Here is a 19,702-nt window from a genome sequence, read left to right on the forward strand (position 1 = left end):
ATTCCCCCTCCAGCAAGGTGCCGGAACGAGTCTAGATTGGTTTTCAGTGGCTACGGAGGCTTATGGCGGTGGAACTCCCGATCTATTCTCGTCATCGAAGTTTTTAGGGTATATGGGTATATATAGGAGGAAGAAGTACGTCGGTGGATCTCCGGGCTGTCCACGAGGCAGGGGACGCGCCCAAGGGGGTGGGCGCGCCCCCCACCCTCGTGGGCAGCCCGGGACTCTCCTGGTCCATCTCCGATACTCCGTGGGCTTCTTCTGGTCCAAAAATAAGTTCCGTGAAGTTTCAGGTCAATTGGACTCCGTTTGATTTTCCTTTTCTGCGGTATTCTAAAACAAGGAAAAAACAGAAACTGGCACTGGGCTCTGGGTTAATAGGTTAGTCCCAAAAATCATATAAAATAGCATATAAATGCATATTAAACATCCAAGGTTGATAATATAATATCATGGAACAATAAAAAATTATAGATACGTTGGAGACATATCAATAGACATTGATGATAGTGTTACTATCTACAAAGCTCGACTTGTCGCAAAAATGTTTTCTACAAGTTCAAGGCGTTGACTACAATGATATTTTCTCACTCGTAGCGATGCTTAAGTCTATCCGGATCATGTTAGCAATTGCCGCATTTTATGAAATCTGGCAAATGGATGTCAAAACTGCATTCCTTAATGGATATCTTAAAGAAGAGTTGTATATGATGCAACCGGAAGGTTTTGTCGATCCTAAAGTTGCTAACAAAGTGTGCAAGCTCCAGCGGTCCATTTATGGACTGGTGCAAGCATCTCGGAGTTGGAATATACACTTTGATGAGGTGATCAAAGCATAGTGTTTTATATAGACTTTTAGAGAAGCCTGTATTTACAAGAAAGTGAGCGGGAGCTCCGTAGAATTTTTGATATTATATTTGGATGAAATATTGTTGATCAAGAATGATATAGAATTTCTGGATAGCATAAAAGGATACTTGAATAAGATTTTTTCAATGAGAGACCTCGGTGAAGCTGCTTATATATTGGGCATCAAGATCTATAGAGATAGATCAAGATGCATGATAGGACTTTCACAAAGCACATACCTGGATAAAGTTTTGAAGCAGTTCAAAATGGATCAGTCAAAGAAAGGGTTCTTGCATGTGTTACAAGGTGTGAAGTTGAGTAAGACTCAAAACCCGACCACGGCAGAATATATAGAGAGAATGAAAGTCATTCCCTATGCCTCAGTCATAGGTTCTATAAGGTATGCCATGCTGTGTACCAGACCTATTGTGTGCCTTGCCATGAGTTTGGCAAGGGGGTACAAAGTAATCTAGGAGTGGATCACTGGACAATGGTCAAGAACATCCTAAAATACCTGAAAATGACTAAGGATATGTTTCTCGTTTATGGAGGTGACAAAGAGCTCATCGTAAATTGTTATGTCGATGCAAGCTTTGACACTGATCCGGATGACTCTAAGTCACAAACTGGATACGTATTTATATTGAATGGTGGAGCTGTCAGTTGATGCAGTTCCAAGCAGAGCGTCATGGCGGGATCAACGGAATAAAAAGCTGCTTCGGAAGCAGCAAATGAAGGAGTCTGGATGAAGGAGTTCGTATCCGATCTAGGTGTAATACCAAGTGCATCAGGTCCAATGAAAATCTTTTGTGACAATACTGGTGCAATTGCCTTGGCACAGTAATCCAGATTTCACAAGAGAACCAAGCACATCAAGAGACGCTTCAATTCCATCCGCGATCGAGTCAAGGAGGGAGACATAGAGATTTGCAAGATACATATAGATCTGAATGTTGCAGACCCATTGACTAAGCCTCTCTCATGAGCAAAACATGATCAGCACCAAGATTCCATGGGTGTTAGAATCGTTACTATGTAATCTAGATTATTGACTCTAGTGCAAGTGGGAGACTAAAGGAAATATGCCCTAGAGGCAATAATAAAGTTGTTATTTATATTTCCTTATATCATGATAAATGTTTATTATTCATGCTAGAATTGTATTAACCGGAAACTTGAAACATGTGTGGATACATAGACAAAACACCGTGTCCCTAGTAAGCCTCTACTAGACTATGTCGTTAATCAAAGATGGTAAGGTTTCCTAACCATAGACATGTGTTGTCATTTGATGAACGGGATCACATCATTAGGAGAATGATGTGATGGACAAGACCCATCCGTTAGCTTAGCATAATGACCGTTTAATTTTATTGCTATTACTTTCTTCATGACTTATACATGTTCCTCTGACTATGAGATTATGCAACTCCCGATACCGGAGGAACATCTTGTGTGCTATCTAACGTCACAACGTAACTGGATGATTATAAAGATGCTCTACAGGTGTCTCCAATGGTGTTTGTTGAGTTGGCATAGATCGAGATTAGGATTTGTCACTCCATGTATCGGAGAGGTATCTCTGGGCCCTCTCGATAATGCACATCACTATAAGCCTTGCAAGCAATGTGACTAATGAGTTAGTTATGGGATGATGTATTACGGAACGAGTAAAGTGACTTGCCGGTGACGAGATTGAACTAGGTATGATGATACCGACAATCGAATCTCAGGCAAGTAACATATCGATGACAAAGGGAACAACGTATGTTGTTATGCGGTTTGATCGATAAAGATCTTCGTAGAATATGTAGGAGCCAATATGAGCATCTAGGTTCCGCTATTGGTTATTGACCGGAGATTTGTCTCGGTCATGTCTACATAGTTCTTGAACTCGTAGGGTCCGCAAGCTTAACGTTCGATGACGATTTGTATTATGAGTTATATGATTTGATGAACCGAAGTTTGTTCAGAGTCCCGGAGGAGATCATGGACATGACGAGGAGTCTCGAAATGGTCGAGAGGTAAAGATTCATATATTGGAAGGTCACATTTGGACATCGGGATGTTTCAGATGATTGTCGGAGTACCAGGGGTTACCGGACCCCCCCCCCCCCCGGGGAAGTTATGGGCGTTAATGGGCCATAAGGGAGAAGAAGAGAGGAGGCCACAAGGTGGCGCCCCCAAGGGTAGTCCGAATTGGACTAGGGGGAGGGGGCGCGGTCCCCCTTCCTTCCCCTCTCCCTCTCCTTTCCTCCTTCTCCTAGATGGAATATGAAGGGGGGGCGAATCCTACTTGGACCGGGAGTCCAAGTAGGACTCCCCCCTATGGCACGCCCTCCTTGGGCCGGCCTCCTCTCCCCCCTCCTTTATATACGTGGGAGGGGGCACCCCAAAGGCACACCAAGTCTTCTCTTAGCCGTGTGTGGTGCCCCCCTCCACAGTTACACACCTCGGTCATATCATCGTAGTGCTTAGGCGAAGCCCTGCGCCGGTAACTTCATCATCACCATCAACACGCCATCGTGCTGACGAAACTCTCCCTCGTCCTCAACTGGATCAAGAGCTCGAGGGATGTCATCGAGCTGAACGTGTGCTGAACACAAAGGTATCGTACGTTCGGTGCTAGGATCAGTTGGATCGCGAAGACATTCGACTACATCAACCGTGTTACTAAACGCGTCCGCTTTCGGTCTACGAGGGTACATGGACACACTCTCCCCTCTCGTTGCTATGCATCTCCTAGATAGATCTTGCGTGATCGCAGGATTCTTTTTAAAATACCGTGTTCCCAACAAGGATGATTACATGTCTCACTACACAAGGCTTACATCATACCTAAGCTAGTACTCCACATTGTCAAAGAAGGGGTACGGTTTAGCTGCTGCAAGCACTAAGCATTCTATAGAGATACGTTATAACTTGTGTTTATTGATGAGGTGAGAAAGCACATAAGAAGTAAAGGAACGTTGATCCACTAGTCAGTGCACCTACCTAACCACAATCATAACACTGCCTTGGTTTCCCCCTCACAAACCCTACGAGGAAGGACCCACAAGGCACTCACATGGTTGACAAGTTTTAACTATTAAGTTGAAGTTGTTCTATGAACAAGTTAACAGGCTCCAAGTCGTCTATAACCGCAAATGTAACTATTCGAACAAATTTATACCTGCAGGGGTGCACCAATGTACCCATACATGTTCGAGTATCCTTGAAGGCCAGCTAAGCATATTATATGACATGTACCGACGGGGTTTTGATTGACTATGAAAACTTGTGTCCCATCATGTGGCAGACATTTTCCTTGCCGCGCCATCACATGTGATCCTGTCCTTCTCCTACTTGTTTCCCATCACCTATAGGTTCCTCTTTGGTATGGTGGCTTGTATGCTCGCCACTCCATTTTTTCCTTCTTCATCCTCCAATCCAATTAATTGATTGGAGCTAGATCCATCATTTTTCTTCATCTTCTTGGTGCCATTTTGGAGGTCTTCAAGGATGATTTGCCACTTTGTTTTCTTATTATTCAATTTCATCCAACAGTGGGACAAAGTGAGTGGCTTCTTGATATGTTGGTACAAAGTCGAGGCCAAACTTGCATATGGCTTTGGACTCCTATGCCACTTTGGTTGCGGACAACCACTTGTTTGTAGAAACCAACAAACTCGCTCACGTTCTTTTGGATGGTGAACCATCTATGTAGAAGAGAGCCCTCATTGTGGTCAGTAGCGATTGGGTGCGATTCCACATAGTGTTTTTTGCTCATGATATAGTTTGTGGATTTTTTGCCAATATTTGACGCCATTTTGCTCGATTACACATACTGGATCCATGCTTGTGGCCAACCAAGAATCAACCAACAAAACATTATCAAAATATGTGAATATCGCACCTCTTGGCTTGATTGCCTTCTTTTTTTAGTGTGCGATGTTTGCCTAACTTCAAATTAAGGGGAATTGATACCCCCCATATCAAAAGGCTAATGCTCTTGACATCATTAATAATGTTTAGCATTATTTCGTCCAACAGAATATACGGGCAACTAAACTACCATCCCTAGATTGATCAAATGGAAGGTGCAACAAATGAATCCACCAATGCAAATGCCATATGGGGCAAAGAATGTACTGGGTTTTGTCGGGGCATATTGTCGAACAACAGGTGGGCATGCCTGACGTTGTCCGGTGCCTTTGGAGTTGCGGTCAGTGGTACACCGTCTCCTTGGCGGTGGTGTCTTCCAAAAAGCTATGAGGGATTCCCGGCCACTAGGAGGTTGGAACCGAGCCGGGCTTTACTGACGAGTTCTTCTTTCCCGCAGCCACGACGGACAGATCGGTAGCCAAAGTCCAGGATGCCCACGGATTTCGCCCAGGTATCATCCATGCTGATGGTGACAGACAAGGTAGTCGCCAACGACATATAGGACGGTGGAAGAGGGCAACGACCCGAATGGGTAGCAAGGGTGCAGGTGGGCAGCGGCGTGGACGCAGGAGAAGTGCGCTCAGTTTGATGGACAGTCAATTTGGAGTGGATTTTTTTCAAGCACACGCAAAAGGCTTGCGCGCTTTCTGTGTTAAGATGGGAGGAGTTTTACAGTATGTTACAATGGCATTGAAAGTCAGTGCAGTCCACAGAGAAACAAAGATTTTTCGATGAAGGACGCTTTTATTAACTCAAAATGTAGCATCGAGCGGATACAAAATATAAAGAGCGACACCTGGCCTCTGCATAGTTAAGATGCACACAACCATCAAACAAACAGTCTGACAAAAAATATAAAAACGACAACAATGGTAAAGCCATATGGGGCCGAAACTATGCCTATGTCGACGAAGAAGGTGGACCGATTCGGAGATTATGCTGCCACCCATGTTGGGTAAAAACCTCCCTGGCCACCCGCTCCAACCACATACACACCGCCTTGAACAGCGGTTGGTACTCCGTTCGGTGCAGAGTAGAGCACATACGAAGCCAGTGCGTACAACGGTAAATAACCTGCATAGGAGAAGAGATTTTGCCATTAAAAACACAACCATTTCTACATAGCCAAAGCGACCATAGTAAGGCGGACGCTCCCGCCCGTATTAGCGTACTAAAAGTATTTGGTATTTGCATCTCGTAAGAAGTCCACATACCCCCTGAACTCTCAGATTTCGAGCACATCACCCCCCAACTGTGAAACCGGGTTCTTAATCCTGTGGACTGTCCAATACCACACAAATCACCCCCTGATGGCGTTTTGGGTGGTTTGAGACGCCGGGTTTGCACACGTGGCGGCCAGTTTCTGACAGAGGAAAAGGGGTTCCAACTAAGGAGATGCAGTTTTCAGGTGACAAACCACCCAAGTGTGGTATTGGACAGTCCAGAGGATTAAGAACCCGGTTTCACAGTTTGAGTGGGGGGGGTGATGTGCTCGAAATCTGAGAGTTCAGGGGGGTATGTGGACTTCTTTCGTTACATCTCTCGCTATCCCACCTATCTTAGCTCGCATCCACAGTTTGAATTCTTCATTTATGCATCGTGTAACCATGTAAGGCATAGTTGCTTTTCGTTCCAGCCAGATGCAGCGTAACACAAGGCAAACCAGAGTGTTTATCTTCCTACGTCTTCCACCAAAAATTGCATTGCTCAGGCCTGAATTTTTTCCTCCGGGGTCGGCGTAAACCTATGGAGACGCCAAGGCAGGAGAACGCTGTACCAAATCTCTAGCGAAGGAGCAACTGAGGAGCATGTGATTTAAATCTTCCTCCTCCTGGCAACACAGAACACAACACTCGGGATGCTCGAGTTGCCGCCTGGCGATCAACAGTCCAAAGGCGATTGTGAAGCAGTAGCCATATGAAGATTTTGATCTCTAATGGATTTGGAATGTTTCCTGCCTGTCCGATCCGACATGTCGGACGCATCCGGGCGCCCCTATATCCAACCCACATATGAGCTGGGCATTGGGGGGTGCCCGGTCAGCCTGGACTTTTGGTCTGAGTTTGCCAGGTCTTGTTGGGTCAAAGTTTTCTGTCCGGACAGTGCCGAGCCCAACCGCCGGATGTTTGGTGCCGAAACGGGGGCTCTAGCTGTAGATGCTCTAATTGTATTGCACACCATCTCATGAAAAATGGAATTGCTACTCATTCATTTTGGATCGTGTCTTTCACATGTGAAAAATCCTGCTGTACTTGGAGAAGAACGAAATATACTTTGGGATGCAAAAAAGGTGGATTCACCGCTGAAGAAGCGAACGCATCTCTGTTTGTCAGTCTACAGAAAAACTGCAGATTCTTTCCTAGTGCTAACAGAGAGCTACTGCGCCGTGGCGCCCAATATTTCTCCGTTGCAACCCAACCGTCCTATCACCGGTTTCCGGATCAGGCAGTTGGTCGATGTCATCTTCTGCATCTCCCGGTCCTCACAAATGAACCTGGCTTGTCCTCCTTCAACTGAAACCTGAAGCTACGGCGGCACGGGAGACCTTCGGGCTAGGATTCTGAACTAGCACCAGCAACGGCTGTGAAGAGTAGCACGCGTCGGCATGAGAAGTCCTCTGCAGTACCACCAGGTGTTAGATTTAAATGCGATAAGTCTGCGATCATAACGTTCTAGAACAAAAATGATGAATAAATAGCTGAATTAATATGTGCAGTGTTGCCTACCACTCCAACATGCCACTGGTCCGAGACGAGGCCTCTGAAATCGGCTGCATCCATCTCCTGCGTCGTTACAGTAAGCACGGGCTTTTCAGTCGAGTTTTTCAGACCACAAGAACACAAGATGCTAAAGAAATGAACTGAGGTTAGGTGACCATACCACGCTGTAAATGGGTGGCATGGTAATCTCCCAGTTTGACTTCATCAAGGGCATGACCGGCAGGTGGAGTGATGCTTCAGGGATCCTGAAGTTCCACCTGAACATTTGGAATTCATGTCACATTTCAGCTCAAGATGGTGTTTCGGTTGCTTCTAACGACCCTGTCTGTCGATAATCTGTACTCACCCAATGTACATGAAGATGCAGAACTGCACCCATTCGCGTACCAACACGCGGAACCAGTAGTTATCCGGCGTATCATCAGCCCTCATGTACACCTGAACACACAAATGGCATTATCACAGTTCAGTAAACATTGTCACTGTTTGTACCATAAGAAAATGCCGTGCATGGGCAGTCCATAGTTACCATGATGAATGCCACTGCTGCCACCTGCATTGTACCCTGAAATCTCCTGAAGAGAAGAAAACAAGGAGCTAAGCACATGAGTTATTATTTTAAGAGTAAAATACTGTAAGTGTTGGTCAGGAATAAGGACTGCTTACTTAAACATTGTGTACTTGGTGTTGAGTGTCCCATGCAGTGAATGGATGTCTTCCTCCTCCACGAAATTAAGCTGCTCACGCAGAACCAGCAGGCACTGCGACGTGCGGCGGAATATGATGTAGAATGACGCGAAGTAGTTCATCAGAAGAAAACCCTGTTCCAAAATCAGAGCACAGTTTCTCATCATCTGGCTTCTTAGATAGCTAATTGTATAGAATCCCCAAACAAATAAATCGCAGAAGAAGACAGACGGCTTACGGTGAAATAAGGGACTGCGGCTTTATAGCCTATGAGGCTAAGGTAGAGGAGGCATCCGAGCCCCGCAGTCGTGCGTCTCTCCCTGATGGAGAGGCGCTCGTACATGATGCAGTAACCGTGGGAGATGAGCATGAAGGAGACGAAGGAGGCCGTCTGGAAGAGGATCCCCGTCACGTACACGCCGAACGACATCCACAGCGAGCATGTGTGAAGGTGTACGCACGAGTACCTGCAGACACGCCACCCAGTTTCAGACCTTCTGCAGCAGCTTCAGGGGCTTGTTCACATTTTTTCAGATTTGAAAGTTGCCAAACTGAACCTAGTGAAATGAAAGGGAAAAAAGATCCAAAAAAGAATCAGACTGCTCACCAGAACAGAAACGAGAGTGCCATTTGCAAAGCTTTGATCAGGGGAACCAAGGCCAGGATCCATTGAAGGTTATTCGCCTGTTGTAAAAAAGAAACAAAATTATAAAACTAACCAACAACGGAATTACGAAAGCAATATCCCCTGTCAATTTAATCAGACGCCCAAGGCAGGGTTTACATACTGAAAATTCTGTTTAAAGTTCATATAGTTCTGGAAGAAGAAGAAAATTGTTGAAATTAAAAGGCAGGATTCGACAGACCTGGAAGTGCCGATTCCTCCATGAGCTGAAGGCCCAGGAGATCCCCGACGCCGCCCATATCGCCAAGAAGCCGAGGTAGAGCGACGGGAGAGGCTGGTAGGCGCTGCTCAGCGCCGGGAGAGAAGACGACGAGGCCTCCTGCATCTTCTTGCACGGGCAACCGACCACTGGCAATGCAGAGAAACACGAAGAAGATCTTGGCGAAGATGGGAAGGGACGAATCACAGAGGCTTGAACAGATTTAGTGATGATGGATTGGAGCAGCAGTGTGCGTAGATAGATAGATAAATAGCCAGGGCTTGGATTTGATTTTATCATGGCAACGGTGCGGTAATGGGTTTGGCGTCTGGGGGAAGGGGAGTACGTGCGCTCCCTCTTTTTCTCACCAGAAGCGTTATGGGAGTGTAGGAGTAGTTAGGGTTGGTTGCTTATTGGAGGGAAAATACTACTAAAGGCAACGGCTCTATTCGTGTCTCACAAATTAAACAAAATTTATTCTCTTCTTTCTTTTTGAGCCGAAAATTATTCTCTTCGCTTTGGTGTTGTTGTTGACTTGTGCCTGGAATAAAAACATCTGTACGCGTACGTGTGCATTCCTTTGGCCCAAGGGTGTCAAGTACACCTTTTTTGGGGGGCAAGGCAATTTGACTTTGGCCCAAGGACGATCATGATACACTTTGGTTTGACTTTGGACTGACATGTAGGGTCCAGAGTATGGTATGAGATCGTAATAGTAGGTAGTAGAAATGAGAGAAGAAAAAGCTTGCAGGCCTGTATAACAGGGAACGAAGAAAGATCATGTCACGAATTTGTAGGGCCGGAAACGCTAAAGAACCCATTCTCGAAGAAATATTTTGGTAAAGTACTCGCAAGGCACGCACCGTGCCAGCATCAGTCGCCTGGTGATCTGGGTTCACGCCTTGCCTACGGAATTAACTAGCGCTGTAGTATCGGCGGATCGTGGCCGCATATCGCGCATGCTCATGTATGGGCTATCCTGGGTCAACACATAAATAACTTGGTTTGTATTTTCTTTATCTTGCGATGCGATTCATTGAAGGGTGTGAAGCAGATTTCAGGGCAGTTGGCGCAGTGGCGGCCTACTGATTCCACGTCTCAAGAAGGCCGCTTTGACTGGAACAGGTGCGGGTGAGGGACGGGGATCAAGGGTTTGAGATTTAGGTGCGCGGCTAAGCGTATTAGGTAAACCAACCCTCCCCTCCCCTCCATGGGACGAGGATCATTACGGCGCACGGAACTGCCACTGCGTGCGTGCGTGCGTGAGTGACGATAGACGACGACCAGTAACGTGGCTGCTCCATCACTGGTACCGGAGATAATTAGGAGTGTCGTTTGCCCAACTGAGACCTTCTACAATGCAAGGTATTTAGAGGAGGTGGCCCAGTTTTTCTTAGACATCAGTGTTTATCTTTATGGCAGGATAATAATTAAATGTCTACCTTTTACAAATAAACACTGGTACTTAGAAAATAGCTTGTTTTCCTAAACACCTTGCATTGTGCAAGGTATATAGCATAAAACTATCAGTACTATCACTGCTTCAATTTTGGTAAAAAGAAAGTACTACCACTTTACATTACGGGTAAGGCAATATGTCGGTGAGGCGTCCGTTCAGTCGATTTAAACACAACTGGAAGAAGCATGTATAAGCCATGAAATTGGGTTTTTGACTTAGCTTTGTGGCATGTGGAACAACGGTTGGTTGAACACGCCATATCACAAAACATCTTGGGCCAATAGTATTTGTTGGAGAGCGTGGCATGAGTTTTGTCACGTCCAAAATGTCTCATGAGTCCTCTTGCAAAAAGAGGAAACGCAAAGAAGACTTGGGGCTGCAAAGTTTGTTAGTACGACGCATAAAATACCCATCTTTCATATACTAACCCTCCAAACAAGTGTTAGTTTGACACTTGGCAAAGGGTAACACAAAGTATGCGTCATGCTCATATAAATCTTTGATATGCTCAAAATCGATCACATTTAGCTCAAGTCCAGTAATTAACATATGCTTGTGGGAAAAGAGCATCTGCCACAACATTTTCTTTGTCCTTAATGTATTTGATGACATAAGGGAAAAGATTATATTAATTCACTCCATTTGGCATGTTTTTTTATTTAACTTGGTTTGGCCTTGTAGGCATTAGAGAGTTTCATGGTCTGTGTCAATAACAAACTCACTAGGCCCGAGGTATGCTCCCAAACATGCAAAACTCTCATCAATGCATACAGTTCTTTGTTATATATGGGGTAGTTCAATTGTGGGCCGGATAGTTTCTCACTTAGATAAGCTATCGGACATTTCTCTTGCATTAACACGCCACCTATGCCATTACCACTAGCATCACAATGTACTTCAAATGTTTTATCAAAATTGAGTAAAACAAGCAATGGTGCATGTGTTAGCTAATTCTTAAACTCACTGAACGCGGTATCTTGTGAGGGATTCCATATGAATGGTGCATTCTTCTTACTCAAAGCATGTAAAGGTGAAGCAACGGTGCTAAAGTCTTTCACAAAGCGACGAGAAAAATCGGCTAACCCAAGAAAACTGCGCACATGGTTTTAATCGGTGGGTTGGGGTCCAGTTTTAATAGTATGAATATTAGATTCATCTACTTCAATGATCTTAGAGGAGACAACAAAACCGAAGAAAATGAGCTTGTCTACACCAAATGTGCACTTATCATGAATGGCATAAAGTTTCTCATATCTTAGAAGTTGCAAGACTTCCCTAACGTGTTTGACATGGTCATCAAGAGTTTCACTAAACACAAGGATATCCTCAAAATAGACTACAACACTTTTTCGAATTAATTTAGTAAGCACATGATGCATCAATCACATAAAGGTACTAGGTGCTTGAGATAAACCAAAAGGCATGACTAACAACTCATAGAGACCAAACTTGGTTTTAAAAGCGATTTTCCAGTCATCGCCTTCTTGCATACAAATTTGATAGTACACAATTTTAAGGTCAATTTTAGAGGATATGGTGGCACCACTTAGTTCATCTAGCATATCATCTAGGTGGGGAATGGGGTGCTGATACCTAATGGTAAAGGAGTTTACACGGCGATAATTGAAGCACATTCACCAACTACCATCCTTCTTAGGCACAAAAACCACCGGAACCACACAAGGATTAAGGCTCTCGCGTACATACCCATTGTCAAGTAGGCATTGAACTTGACATTTACTTTCTTTGGTCTCGTCGGGGTTGACGCGGTAAGCGACTCGGTTCGGCAGAAGCATGCCGGGGATGAGGTTGATGTGGTGCTCGATTCAGTAAAGAGGAGGTATTACCGGTGGTAGCTCATCGGGAAATACGTCCTCAATTTTAGTGATGGTGCTACGGAGGCACAAAACAGTAGACCGAAACAGTATATTTGCATGAACAATACCCCGTGGCAAAAATAAGTTGTCGGGCGATTAATGTCCATTTTTACACCATGACATTAGTGAACTGTGCAACAACAATTATTCGAACAAAAACTGAAACAATATCCAAATAAACCAAGAGCGACATATAATAAACGGGAAGAGTTTATTTTTTCTGATTTTTTTATTTTTTAAAGGTACTGTTCAGTTACATATACTAAAGCAGGAACAGTAACCACGCACAATCAGTAATCGCTTATGAACCGCGATCACCGATCAATCCCCCTTATGTGAACAATACTCCTGAAGAAAAAATCCGCGTTAGAAAAAAAAACTAAGATATTTTTTCCCATCATTTCACTCCCTTCCTTCACCCCTCGCGTCCTCATCATTTCTCTCCTCCCTCCTCCACCCTTGCGTCCTCATCATTTCTCTCCCCCTCCTCCGCTCTTGCATCATCATTTCTCTCCCCCTCCTCCACCCTCGCATCCTTATATAGAGGATTAAGATTTAGGATTTTTGTACACATCATTGCTCTTTCCCGGCGTACTGATGCACAAACGTCTTGGTCGTCTCCCGATCATTTTCAGTGATGGTGCTATGGAGGCACAAAATAGTAGACCAAAACAATATATTTGCATGAACAATACCCGTGGCAAAAATAAGTTCTTGAGCGATTAATGTCCAGTTTTACACCATGACATCAGTGATCAGTGCAATAACAATTATTCAAACAAAAACTGGAACAATATCCAAATAAACTCAGAACTATAACCAAAATAATAGCCCAAATAAAGTGAAACAACAAACCCGAATATCCCAGAACAGTAGAATCACTACCACAGAACAACACCTGAATAAACCGAAACACATTAACCCACCCGGACCATAAATTGAAACCGTTACCGAATTGTAACCCAAAGCAATACACCCATACAAATCGGGACAACAAAAACAGTAAAACATCACTATGCATTCACGTGAACAGCAATCCAAAAAAATACCAAAACAACTGAGACTCCTCCCCCATCGACCCGGAACAATAAAACCAGCGACACGGAACAACATTTGAATAAACCGGAAACACTAACCCCATCCAAACCATAAGCCAAAGCAATACCTGAATTGTAATCCAGGACAATAAACCCGAATAAACAGGAACGATAAAAATAGTAAATCAACACTATCCATTCACGTGAATAGTAATCCAGAAGAAATACCAAAAAATCCCTAAAAATAAACTAAGACTCCTCCCTAGACGTGTTCACCTACGCAAGAGAATAGCCGATGGTGTTTCAGTCGTCTACCTCGCTTTCTCCCCTATGTGGCCAACCAGATCAAGGCTTCAACCACACTGTAGTCACTGAAGCCATTTCTACAGCGTGCTCCATCATGTCAGTCTATAAGCAACCAATGAGAAGAGGCAATATGAAAATAAAAACTGTCACTCGACAAACCTCTTCACTCCACTCCCTATTTCTGTTTCTTTGACCGATTCAAAGAAAAAGAGAAAAATACAAGTCCGTGTAGAGCAATATTTTCTCAGAAAAAACATTGTAGAACCAGTTAGGCCTTGGTTGCAAAAATTTCCCGATGTATGGATATACCACTTATCCTATATCACAGTTCGAAAAGCACATTGGGTTGAACGTCCTATTATCAGATTAGCCATTCACAGGTACTGCATTAAAATAAGCTCTTCGCCAATTACTATTCATTCTTACACCACGACAATTTTGGGGTTTAAACTGCTTGCAAAATTTTAAGTTTGAATTTTTATCAAATAAATCCATGTTTGAGAGAGAATGAAAGAGTGCCGAGTAGAAACTAGATATGATATATAGGTGAAAAAGATGCACAAACTAGACAAGAAATATTTACCTCCTATAGGGTCTACACATTGGTAAAAATTCCATTCGATATCACTATTGATCAAATAGGCCATATAAGAATGAATCCAAATACATATTGCTATAGCGTCCATCACATTATTTTTACTTACTAAAAGGGAAAATATGTGCTTATGAAAAAAATTAATAGGCCGGCCGGTTTACTAAATTTGAAAATTATTTAATGTTTATTACGTGCCTACACAGATCATGGGTAAAGATAGAATTCGTGTTCTCTTTTCCATTTTATTTTCCCGCCTAATAGATGTTGTTTTTCTGTTTATTTCGGCAAAAGACTGACATAGCCGGAGATAGAACCAGTCACGGGCGTGATGCACGCCGTGCTTCCCACGCTAGTACATTTTCTAAAAAAGCAATCGGGTCTATGACTGCGGCCAGCCGGAGCTAGCTAGCTAGCTCACCCACTAACCATGCATGACCGCGGCCAGACATAGCCGGACCTAAGCCGCCGCCGGCGCTCGCCGCTGCTGCATGCCGTCGCTCCCGCTTGCCGCCCGCTGCTGCTGCTTGCTGCCGCTGCCGCTGCCGCTGCTGCTTTTCACCTCTCCTGCTTACTGCCGCTGCTTGCCTCCACTGCCATTTGCCGCCCATTGTTGCTGCTGCTTGCTGCCCGCCGCACGCCGCTGCTACTATTCGGCGCCGCTTCTCCTCCGACGGGGAGCATGGGCCGGCTTGGGAGTAGCAGGAGGGGGCTGGGCGCCGGGCGGTGTACAAAGAGAAGGGAGACAAGCTGACATGTGGACCCTGCCCAGTCATAACGGTCAAATTAACTGTTTACATAATGGCATTGACTTTTTTTGCCACGTGGACCTGACGGGTGGGCCCTTCATGTCATAATCACAATTAAAAATTAATCATTCATTTACTTGTTTTTTTGGAATAGCCAACCAAAACAGTGGTAGCATTTTGAAAAATAAAAAAATAAGTAGTTTTTCATAACCTTAGCCGGTAATATGGTAATTTTTGCTATTTGCTCAACAACATGAAAAATCGTCTTCCTTGCTTTTTTGTTGTTGTAGTTAAACACATAGTACATGATAAAAAGAAAAGCAGGACACACGCGCATGTTGCTGGGGGGGGGGGACTACATTCATGAAGACAAATTCTTTATACCAGTAACTCAAGTAGCCAAATGAGCTTCTCACTCGGGATTGGAAGTCTCCTCATGTTCAGATCCCTTATCAAAGTTCCTCTTCTTATATGTTTATCAACAACTTCGAAAAGCTTTTGCATAATAATGAAATAGCCATCACACATTTATTCAGGAGCCTGAAGTATCAAAACAAAACTTCAGTTAAGGAAGTAGAAGTGCAAAAGAAATGACTAAATGTATGATAAGATAAGACATACCATTTCATGTTGACTAGACACTAAAGTGAACGCAATGGTTCTGAATGAAGCATATCATTCTCTTATAGCATAGGAAAAATACGGAACAGATTTTGTCGTGGAATTGTCACGACAGATGTCCTAGAGCAAGGACTTAGTCGTAGGGCCATCGCACTAGGAAGCTTAAAAGGGTTTAATCGGGACAAAGGACACGAGAGAGTTTTTATACTAGTTTGACCCCTTACGATGAAGGAAAAACCTACGTCTAGTTGGGTTTGGTATTGCTAGGGTTTCGATCTCCAAGAGGCTCAACTCGTCGGTTTGGTTATCGATTTTGCTGTCTCTCGCCCTAAGCCGCCACCGGGTCGTCCCCTTATATACATGGGTTGACGCCTGATGGCCTACAGAGTCCCGGCCGGCTCATAATTGTGTCCGGCTCGGTGACTTTCTTTACATGCCTTTCTTTACAAGTCTTTTCTTACACATGGCGGTTCATAATATCAGGCCTTAAACCGCCTTCAGGCCCTTGGGCCTTCTATAATACTTAATAAACTACAATCTTGGATGTGTACTGGGCTTCTTGCATAACCCGCCATTGGGGCTGATCCGGCCCCTCCTGGGCGGGTCTCAGCTGATAGTAATATCCCCAACATTAGGCCCCAGGTTGACTTTGAACTTTGTTCTTTGTCAATCTTCCATACTTAGCCAAAAAAATCCATCTTCTTATCTTTACTGAAATTCCCTTGTAATCCGCCGTGACGTCATCTCTTGAAAGCGCAAAAGATTTTCATGACGTCATATTCCAACGGATCTTTTATCTTTAATGCTCCCCGAGAATCGAGGCGCCTATATAGCTGGATAACCATTAGAATCGAGGCGCCTATATAGCTGGATAACCATTATTCGGTTCTCCCTTGATTTTCGCGCCGTCTGTTCGCATCCTTCCTTATAAATAGGCTCGCCCCGGCCTTCCTCATTCTTCTCTCTCTCTCTCCCTCTCTCTCTCTCTCTCTCTCTCTCTCTCTCTTCTTCCTCTTGCGTCCCTGCCACTGCTCGAGCTTCGCCGCCGCCGCGCCTCACCTCCGTTGTTGACTCTGGCCGCTGCATCGACCTGAACCGATCCAGAGAACTCGCGGCGACCTCCGCAGTAGACCTGCAACCGTAAGCTTTCTTTCTTTCATGCCTCAGATCTTCATTAGGGTTTCCAAGCTCCTGCGTGTTCTTCGTAGTTCATCATAGTTCTTCATAGTTCTTCTACTGCCTCCTCTTTCTGATCCAAAAGAGATGTATGTTCTTGCAGTAGCTGTTTGGTGCCTCCTTTTGATATTAGCAGACTCCTTTTTCTGGTACAAGAGCTATGTTTAGATCTGATGAACTCATCTGGACTGTATTTTTAGGTCTAGAATTTTTTTCATTTTGAACATCCTATTTGATCTGAAATAATATCAACCATTTTGGGAAACTTGTTTGTCCCAATACTTAGCTGAATCCACTTTCTGAAAGAATCTATAGTCATGGCGGCTTACCGCACCGACTTTCTTTTCCTTATATGTCATTAGCCCTTAGTTAAGCCGCCATTACTCGTTTTGCATCTTCATCCATTAACTGTTAATCTCATCGTTAAACTGAACCAGCATGTTGCTTTTTTCAGTTCCTTGCACATCATGCCGTCCAAAACGCCAACCATTTGTAACTAGGTTCCCTCAGCCATAACTGAGGAACGTTTAAAAGAGTTATTCATCATAGGATTTCTGCCATCAAAAGCCGTCATGTCTTACCGTGCCCCTGACCCGGAAGAAGAACGACCCAATCCAAGAGACGGCGAAGTGATTATTTTTACTGACCACATGAACCGTGGCTTCTCACCGCCCGGCTCAAAGTTCTTTAGAGAGGTCCTTCACTTTTTCAAACTCCATCCTCAAGACATCGGGCCCAATTCCATATCTAATATTTGTAACTTCCAAGTGCTCTGTGAGGTGTATCTTCAGCAAGAGCCGACCGTAGAGCTGTTTAGAGAATACTTTTATCTGAAACGGCAGAACGAGTGCACCAACGACCTTAGCTTAGAGCTTGGAGGCATCTCAATTCAGCGCCGGCAGGGTGCTGTCTTACCTCTCATAGTCTTACCAAGTCACCCAAAGGACTGGAACCAAACTTGGTTCTACTGTCAGGACATATCACCAGCAAACGAGACGCCACTGCCGGGTTACCGCCCCGATTGTCTTGACTCCAAGTTCGCGCTTCCAGATAGACTCACTGTTGCTAAACGCAAGAGATTGATGCCATCCATCAAAAAGATCAATGCTCTGTTAGGGAACGGGTTGACTGGAGTTGATCTGACCCGCTGCTGGATCTCATGGCGGGTTATTCCTTTAAGCCGTCGGTCAAAGTTGATGTATGAATATGGTGGAGGCCCGAACGACTCTCTTTGTCATAGCCCGGTTCAACTAACCGAAGAAGACATTGTCTCAATGTTAAACCTTTTGGTGAATGGGAAATATGAAGACTGCAGTATTGTTGGGTTAAATCCCTTCTGTAAGCTTAACCCAGTGCCAGAAGTAAGGATATTCTGATCTCTTTTCCTTTGTATTTTACCCAGCCGTATTGTTTAACACTGACCTTTCATCTTGTCTTTGCATGTCTGCAGGACAACTCTGACTTTTGGAAAGTGAAATATGACCACGAGGCTGCCAAGAAAACGAAAGCCGCCGCCATGAATGCCAAGAAAACGACCCGGAAGTCGAAGAAGAAAAAGAAGACCACTGCTGAAGATTTGATGAAGCTAGATGACACGTCTGATTCGGAGGTAGCCCTTGATTCCCTTGGCCAATTTTTTAACAATCTTATTGACACTGATCATTACCAGGATGACACTGGGGCCAGTCAGGCCTGGGAAGCAGAGGTAACTATCATTTCCTCTGACTCAGAGCCCTTACCAGGACACAAAGTTCGACGAGTGATCCGTAAAGTAAGGTTTTCTAATCCTTTAGCTCACTTGGATCCCAACTTTCGTTTGAAAAAGCAGCAACATGAAAGCCGCCGTCAAGCTGGGATTGAAGATGAACCAGCTATCGTTCTTCAACAGACCCCTCGGAAATGTGCAAAGAGGTTTACTTATTTCTGTCTTTAACTCTGTTTAATGGATTCTTCTCCTTGTATTTCTTTTAACTCTATTTTATCCTTTCAGGAGGTGTCTCGCTCTTCTGGCGACTCATCGCAGACGCAATTCCCGGCTTTCAAGACTGCTCCCGGGTAATCAGAAATCCTCCTTTTCTTTCGGGTTGTTCAATTGTACCTTTATACTAACAACCGTGCAACATTTTTTCTTAGTGGCCAAGCTAAATCCAAGAAAGCGAAGGCAGCTAAGCCGGCGGAAGACCCGCCGGTGCTGGCATCTGACCCGGCTAGGCCATCTTCTCCATTAACAGATGCTCCAGAAGATCCGCCTGTTGACACCGAAGCAAATCCTCCTGAGCCGTCATTTGACGAGACCACTGTGAATCCTTCCACAATCGGACCGTCAAGCTCAGCTAACCCGCCGTCTTCGTCTGCACCAGATGTTCAGATTACTGGGAGCCGCTTCATTGAACCGGGGAACCCAACCGTGCTGGCTCGGTGTACAGAAAAACAAGAGGCTTTGGAGAGGCAAAAAGTTCGCTTTGATGTTGCCAACTATGACCATCTCGATGCCAATGACATTTTATCCGGCTATCTCAACCATGTACACTCCATCCGCGACTCTGAGATTGAAATGGTCAAACAGCTTCAATTGAAATACGAGGTATGCTTTTTCGGCTTATCTGTATTCCTTCAGCCCCCAAGTCTTCAGATTATGAGGGAACTAGAATGACCTGTAGACTTTAAAATATAGGCCGAGACCTTTACCTTTGAAGTTTTTCTTGACTTTAATAGAACACAACTTCACCTGTAGTCCCCAAGGGCCGGTTCATTTTGATCATAAATGAACCGGTACTTCAAATTGTTTGGTACTGTATTCAAAGGACTTAATATTCCGGTT

The 19,702-nt window shown here is 44.4% G+C and overlaps 1 protein-coding gene across 1 annotated transcript; it reads right to left on the reverse strand.

The window, feature by feature from the left end:
• Window positions 1–6,958: 6,958 nt before the first annotated feature.
• Window positions 6,959–9,410, reverse strand: LOC125548550. Its single transcript, XM_048712125.1, has 9 exons — window positions 9,047–9,410; window positions 8,788–8,864; window positions 8,419–8,647; window positions 8,160–8,314; window positions 8,023–8,068; window positions 7,840–7,931; window positions 7,654–7,750; window positions 7,500–7,556; window positions 6,959–7,390 (listed from the first exon to the last, which is right to left on the reverse strand). The coding sequence occupies exons 1-9, from the start codon at window positions 9,362–9,364 to the stop codon at window positions 7,283–7,285; spliced, it is 1,179 nt and encodes a 392-aa protein (XP_048568082.1). The 5' UTR covers window positions 9,365–9,410; the 3' UTR covers window positions 6,959–7,282.
• Window positions 9,411–19,702: the final 10,292 nt, after the last annotated feature.

Source organism: Triticum urartu, chromosome 3, assembly GCF_003073215.2.
Source record: "Triticum urartu cultivar G1812 chromosome 3, Tu2.1, whole genome shotgun sequence".
Lineage (NCBI taxonomy): Eukaryota > Viridiplantae > Streptophyta > Magnoliopsida > Poales > Poaceae > Triticum > Triticum urartu.

Excerpts from the sequence above, each read along its gene's own strand:
- LOC125548550 (XM_048712125.1), bottom strand. The coding sequence starts at position 9,364 with ATGATAAAATCAAATCCAAGCCCTGGCTATTTATCTATCTATCTACGC. Across the intron at positions 8,865-9,046 it reads GGAGGAATCGGCACTTCCAG|GCGAATAACCTTCAATGGAT; the intron begins GTCTGTCGAATC and ends TTTTTACAACAG. Across the intron at positions 8,069-8,159 it reads ACCAAGTACACAATGTTTAA|GAGATTTCAGGGTACAATGC; the intron begins GTAAGCAGTCCT and ends TCTTCTCTTCAG.